General features: G+C 45.4%; 1 protein-coding gene across 1 annotated transcript; it reads right to left on the bottom strand.

The window, feature by feature from the left end:
* Positions 1 to 1,573: 1,573 nt before the first annotated feature.
* LOC119923911 (vomeronasal type-1 receptor 51-like) lies at positions 1,574 to 6,505 on the bottom strand. Its single transcript, XM_038743085.1, has 3 exons — positions 6,459 to 6,505; positions 2,140 to 2,278; positions 1,574 to 2,053 (listed from the first exon to the last, which is right to left on the bottom strand). The coding sequence occupies exons 1-3, from the start codon at positions 6,503 to 6,505 to the stop codon at positions 1,574 to 1,576; spliced, it is 666 nt and encodes a 221-aa protein (XP_038599013.1).
* Between the last annotated feature and the right edge of the window lie 739 nt (positions 6,506 to 7,244).

Below are 7,244 nucleotides of genomic sequence, written 5' to 3'. Positions count from 1 at the left end.
CACGCCACCTCTCGAAAACACTTGCTTTTCTACTCCTCCCTTATTGAGTCCTTTCACCTTTCACTCTCCAGTGGCTATTGTTCTAGTCTCGAGAAGCAGCATAGCCTAGTGGAAGTAGCCTGGGACTCAGAGAGGGCCCGGGTTCTAGTCCCAGCTCCATCACTTGTCTGCTCTGTGACCTTGGAAAAGCCATTTTACTTCTCTGGGCCTCGGTTCCTTCATCTGTAAATGGGAAATCAATACCTAGCTCTCTCCATAGAATATGAGACCCATAGGGGCCACCTATCTATACCAGTGCTTAATAAATAGTGAGTATTTGGCAAGTATCTTCTAAACTGTGAGCCCACTGTTGGGTAGGGACTGTCTCTATATGTTGCCGACTTGTACTACCCAAGCGCTTAGTACAGTGCTCTGCACACAGTAAGCGCTCAATAAATACGATTGATTGATTGATTGATTGAAGTATCATTATTTTCTCAGATTTTCAGGGTTGAAAATGTTGTGATGATGAAAATGAAGATGATGATGATGATGATGATGATAATGATGATGATAATAATTCGGGTGTAGGGGAGATTTGGAGGCATAGGATGGGTTGCTGGATGAAATCGTTAAGGACTAAAGAAATCATTTGAATTTAAAGCCTGCAAGGACTCCAGACTTTCATATGAAGAGAGTTACACTCCTTATAGAAATGTCACACCAAGGAGCCCCAGAATTTCATTCTCAAGAACATCCTTACTTCACCAATCCTTTCTGCTCCATTAGTTTATTACAATTGTGTCAAGCTATGTGTCAAGCATTGTTCTAAACATTGAGTTAGATACAAATTAATCATGTCGGACACAATCCCTGCCCCACAAGGGGTTCACAGTCTAAATATTGAATTTTAAAGTTGGTAAAACCCAGCCCAACGTATGGAAGTGACTTTCCTAAGGTCACACAGAAGACAAGTGGCATAGCAGGGATTAGAACCCAAGTCCTCTGACTCTATCCCCCTCTATTCGATCCCTTGAGCTCACTTGCTCTTTCTTAATTCTGCATTGTAGCACCTCCCATAGCTCCCTTATCACAGAAGACAGTGCATTCACCTTGTAATCTGAAAGTCATGAATTTGAGTCGCAGAATATGTTGGGCGCTGTTTCTTTTTAATGGTATTTATGAAGTGCTTACTATGTGCCAGGTACTGCACAAAGCGCTAAGGTAGATACAAATTAATCAAGTTGGACACAGTCCATGTCCCACATGGGGCTTCACAGTTTTACTCCCTATTTCACATACCAGGAAACTGAGGCACAGAGAAGTTAAGTGACTTGCCCAAAGCCACACAGAAGGGAAGTGGTATAGCTGGGATTAGAACCCAGGTTCTTCTGACTTCCAGGTGTGTGCAAGGCAAGTGGTAGAGCTGGGATTAAAGCCCAGGTCCTTCTGACTTCCTTCTGACTTCCAGGTGTGTGCTCTCTCCACTAGACCACGCTGCTACCTCAGGAAGGATCCCTGGTATAAGAGACGATTCTGGGAAGGACATAGGTTCCTCACGGATCTGGAGCCTTGTCTTCCTCAAACGGGCCTCTCAGAACCTGGCAAACCTGGAGTTACCGCTTAGCAGCAAGACAGAGCTGACGGTGGCATAAATGCTGACCGCAAACATATTCGCATTCAGAAGGATGATGTTGTTCCTGAGGAAACTCCCGAGGAACAGTGACAGTATGAAGTCTTTGCAGTAGAAGGCCACAAAGCAGCTGCCCAGCAGCAGGACGGTCTGGGTTGCTTTCGTCTCTGGGGATTTCCGAGGAGGTGGGTGTTGGCCGTGGAGATGCCAGACCTTCCGACTGTGTCGGAAAAGGAGGACGACCATGTAGCCACTAGAGCTTCCCATGATTCCCAAGGACAGGACATCACGGAGTGCCAAGAAGAAGAGGAAGAGCCCTACGAGGCTGCTGATGGGCCTGACAGAACAGTAGTCATCACTGAATGTGGGCTCGCAGCTGGTCCCGTTGAGAGATGCAACGGTATTGAACAAGAGGTTGATATCCACGATCGAGTTTGGGAGCTACAGGAGGATAAGGATTGGGAGGATGTTCTTTCGGACCGGGCTTTGAGCTGGGCCCAGAGAGAGCAGCTGGGGCCAATGATCACGGACTCGGCCATACTCAGGAGGCCAGTGGTGCAGATGAAGAGGCCTCTGGTCACCCGATACACATAGGCGAATGTCTTACATCCAACGTCCATCTGCAGGAGCAGCAGACGCTGAGCTGATGCTGACACAGTGACCACTCTGGTAAGGAGTATTTCGCTGGACCAAAGCCAGGTGGACGATGACCAGATCCGTGGGCTTCGGCCTGGGTTCCAGGAGGATCGTGGAAACGTGTAGAGTGATGAGGAGGGAGTTTCCCATGACCCCTACTCCAATCTGATAGAGAAAGCAGATGCCCTGGACCACACCATTGGGGAAAGTCAGCATTCTCACTTCTTGGGGTTGGTAGGTAGAGTCTAAAGAGGAACAGAATATATAAAGGAAAGTAAGAGACACTGTGCAATGGTCGCTAGGAAAAATCTGACAGAACCCAGAACCCAACAGAACCCAGGGCAGAGGGCCAAAGCAATTCCAACTATCCCTCAATCGATCATATTTACTGAGTGCTTTCTGTGTGCAGAGAACTATACTAAGCATTTCGGAGAGTGATAATAATTACTATTGTATTTTTTAAACGCTTAATATGTGCTAGGGACTGTTCTAAACGCTGGGATACATACAAGGTAATCAGGTTGCCCTACATGGGGCTCACAATCTTAATCCCCATTTTACTGATGAGGTAACTGAAGCATACAGAAGTTAAAAGGCATGGCCAAGGTCACACAGCAGACAAATGACAGAGGAGGGATTAGAATCCACAACCTCTGACTCCCAAGCACAGGCTCTTTTCACTAAACCAGGCAGAGTTGATAGGCATGGCCACTACCCGCAACGAGCTTACAGTCTACAAACTGTAGGCATCCAACTTCATCCTCGTAATAATGATGATAATAATCATAATAATGATAATAATAATAATCATGGTATTTGTTAAGCATTTACCACATGCCAAGCACTGTTCTAAGTGCTGAAGTAGATAAAACATAATCAGGTTGGACACAGTCCTTGTTCCATATGTGGATCACAGTCTATGAAGTAGGATTGTGCCAAGCACATAGATACAAGGAAATCAGGTTGCCCCACGTGGGGCTCACAGTCTTAATCCCCATTTTACAGATAAGGTAACTGAGGCTGAGAGAAGTTAAGAGGCTTGCCCAAGGTCACCCAGCAGACAAGCGGTGGAGCCAGGATTGGAACCCATGTCCTCTGATTCCCAGAACAGTGCTCTTTCCACTAAGCCATGCTGCTTCTCACAGGGGAGATAGACTCTAAGGTTAATAGCAGTTAGGGGAAGCAACCCAAAGACAAAGATATGCACATAGAAGAAGCAGCATGGCCAAGCAGAAAGAGCATGGACCTGGGAGTCAGAGGATGTGAGTAATAATCCCGGCTCTGTCACATGTCTGTTGTGTGAACTTGGGCAAGTCGCTTCCGTTCTCTGGGCTTCAGGTGGAAACTGAGCATTAAGACTGTGAGTCCCATGTGGGACAGGGACTGTGTCCCACCTGATTAGCTTGCATCTACCCCAGTGCTTTGACACATAGTAAGGGTTTAATAAATACCACAATTACTATTGCCACAAAGGGGTGGAGATGGGAAAGACTACCTCAGTGCCTGTGGAGTGGGGACTAAGGGCATGGGGGAAGGAGTAAGTAAAGTGAGCCCGTTGTTGGGTAGGGATTGTCTCAGTTTCTGAATTCTACCTTCCAAGGACTTAGTACAGTGCTCAGCACACAGTACGCCCTCATCAAATATGACTGAATGAATAAAGAAAATGGGCTGGGGGAATGAGAAATTAGTCAAGGTAGGCTTTCTGGAGGAGATGTAATTTCATTAGAGTTTTGTTCCCATACTCCCTCTCTCTTCTGCGTTACCCTTTGCCCTTAGATCACAGCTTAGTGGAAAGAATCAGAAGACTTGGAACTCATGGGTTCTATTCCAGCTCCTCCACTTCTCAGCTGTGTGACTTTGGACAACTCACTTAACTTCTCTGTGCCTCAATTACCTCATCTGTAAAATGGGGATAAAGACTGTGAGCCCCACTTTGGACAACCTGATGACCTTGTATCTAACCCAGTGCTTAGACCAGTGCCTGGGACATAGTAAGTGCTTAACAAATACCATCATTAGTATCAGTATCTTTCAGATGAGGAATGCAAGGCACAGAGAAGTGAAATGACTTGGGCAGGATCAACATAGGAGACGAGTGGCAGAGCGAGGATTAGAACCCAGGTCCTCTAACTCCCAGTACCATGGTCTTTCCATTAAGCCACGCTGAATCTCATCACGTCCCAAACAGTGTACCTCATCTTTCCCCCAAAACTCTATCTCAGACTTTCTCATCACCGTAGGCAAGATCACCATCGTCCCTCTCGCATGTACCTACAACCTTGGTGTTATTCTTAACCCATCTACTTCATTCAACCCACATATTCAATGTCATTAAATCCTGTCAGCTCTACCTTCACAGTATCTGTAGAATTTGCCCTTTCCTCTCCGAATAAACTGTTACCACACAGACCCAAGCATTTTTCCTATCCCACTTCTACTACTGCATCAGTCTCCTTGCTGACCTCTCTGCCTCTTGTCTCTTCTTCAAGTTCATACTTCAGTTCACTTCCTGCATCGTTTTTCTACATTACCAGAAGAGTCCAAATTTCCCCACTCCTCAAGTGGTTGCCTATCCATAGCAGCGTGGCTTAGTGGAAAGAGCACGATCTTGGGAGTCAGAGGTCTTGGGTTTTAATCCCGGATTCGCCGCTTGTCAGCTGTGTGACTTTGGGCAGGTCACTTCACTTCTCTGTGCCTCAGTTACCTCATCTGTAAAATGGGGATTAAGACGGTGAGCCCCACGTGGGACCTGACAACTTTGTATCTATCCCAGCCCTGAGAACAGTACTTGGCACACATTAAGCGCTTAAAAAATGCCATTATTATTATTATGATTATTAAAATCCACTTGTAATTGGCTTTAAGGCACTCCAAAAGCTCTACCTCTCCTACGTTTCCCTGCTCATCTATTACAACCCAACATGCACATTATGTTTGTTAAGCATTTACTAAGTGCCAAGTGTTGAGTTAGATCCAAGATAATCAGGTCCCATTTGGGATTCCCAGTCTAACTCCCCATTTTGCATATGAGAGATCTGAGGCACAGAAAAGTTAAGTGACTTGTTCAAAGTCACACAGCAGACAAGTTGCAGACCTCGGATTAGAACCCAGATCCTTGTGACTCCTAGGCCCGTAGTGTGTTTCCACTCGGCTATCGATCAGTTACATTTATTGCATGCCTACTGTGTGCAGAGCACCGTACTAAACACTTGGGGGAGTGCAATAATAATAATAATAATAATAATAATAATAATAATAATAATAATAATAATAAATAATAATAATAATGGTACTTATAAGCACTTACTATTTACCAAACACTATTCTAAGCACTGGAATAGATACAAGGTAATCAGGTTGGACACAGTCCCTGTCCCAAATGGGGCTCAGGGTCTTAATCTCCATTTTACAGATTAGGTAACTGAGCCATAGAGAACTAAAGTGACTTGCCCAGGGTTGCACAGCAGACAGGTGTCAGAGCCAGGCTTAGAACCCAAGTCCTACTGACTTCCAGGCCCATGCTCTATTAACTAGACCACACTGCTTCTCTACGACAGAGTCAATAGACATGTTCCCTGCCCACAAGGACGGATCTTACAATCTAGAGGGGTAGACAGACATTAATCAGTTAATCAATGGCATTTATCGAGGATTTATTATGTGGAAAGCACTGCACTAAACTTTTGGGAGTATACAATACAATGAGGTTGTATTCCACTCTTTACACTGCCTCATATTGTTGGAATTGGAGGAGGAATGGTGGAAATAATAGAGTAACATTATTTATTGAGCACCAGTTGGGTCCCATTCACTGTATTAAGTCCTATGGAAAGTAGCAATATTTTTATTATTACTATTATTATATTTTTATGCAGTTACTATGTGTCGAGTACTGTTCTAAGCACTGGGATAGATACAGGGTTATCTAGTTGGACACAAACCCTGTTCCACATGGGACTCATAGTCTAGCTGGGAGTAAGTAGGATTTAATACCCATTTTACAGATTCACTCCTGCATTCCTTAATTTATTGAATTGTATTCATTGAGTGCTTGCTGGGTGCAGAGCACTGTACTAAGCTGTTGGGAGAGTACAGTAAAACAGTAGAACAGACACATTCCCTGCCCACCATGATCTTATGATCTAGACGGGGAGACAGTTATATAAATAAATTGCTGATGAGGTAACTGAAAGAGAGGAATTCAGTTTACCCAGAAATGAAGATGCCAGAGAAAATCCTCCTCAGGACGGCCTTCATGTTCTGGTTCCTCAGGCTGTAGATGAGGGGGTTCAGGGTGGGGGGCACCACCGTGTAGAACACGAACACCAGAAGATCCACCGTCGAGGGGGAGTCTGAGGGAGGCTTTAAATATGCAAAACCGGCAGTGAAGACAAAATCATTAGTCACGGCGAGGTTAGGCAGACAGGTGGAGAAGGCTTTGGCCCGGCCCTCAGTGGATGGGAGCATCAGCAGGACGGAGAAGATGCGGAAGTAAGAAGTGATGATAGCAACAAAGGAGAATAACCCAAAGCCAGTACCAATGGCCTCGCTGACATCGATGATAAGGTGTGTTTTGGAGAAAGAAATCTTAAGCAGGGAGAGGATGTCACAGAAGAACAACTGGATAGTGTTGGACTAGCAGAAGCTTAATGTGAACGTTTCCGGCAGAGTACATCACCCAAAACAGTCCCCCGCTGAGCCAAAAGGTGGTTGCCATCTTCCCACAGGCCCCTCGTTTCATGATGACCTCATAGATCAGGGGGAGGCACATAGCAGTATAGCGGTCAAACAACATCATTGTGAGGACGCACATCTCTGAACCCATGAAAAGAATCATGCACAGGAGTTATGCCACATAGCCCCAATAAGACATTGAGCATTGGTCAGTCAGGGAGGTGTCAATGGACTTCGGGACAGTGATGGAGATGAGGCAGAGGTCAATGAAGGACAGGTTCCTGAGGAAGAAGTACATGGGGGTGTGGAGGTGCCAGTCGAG

This window comes from Tachyglossus aculeatus, unplaced genomic scaffold (assembly GCF_015852505.1).
Source record: "Tachyglossus aculeatus isolate mTacAcu1 unplaced genomic scaffold, mTacAcu1.pri scaffold_67_arrow_ctg2, whole genome shotgun sequence".
Classification (NCBI taxonomy): Eukaryota; Metazoa; Chordata; class Mammalia; order Monotremata; family Tachyglossidae; genus Tachyglossus; species Tachyglossus aculeatus.
Note: the sequence above shows the minus strand (reverse complement) of the source record. Positions and strands in the feature narration are given on the sequence as shown.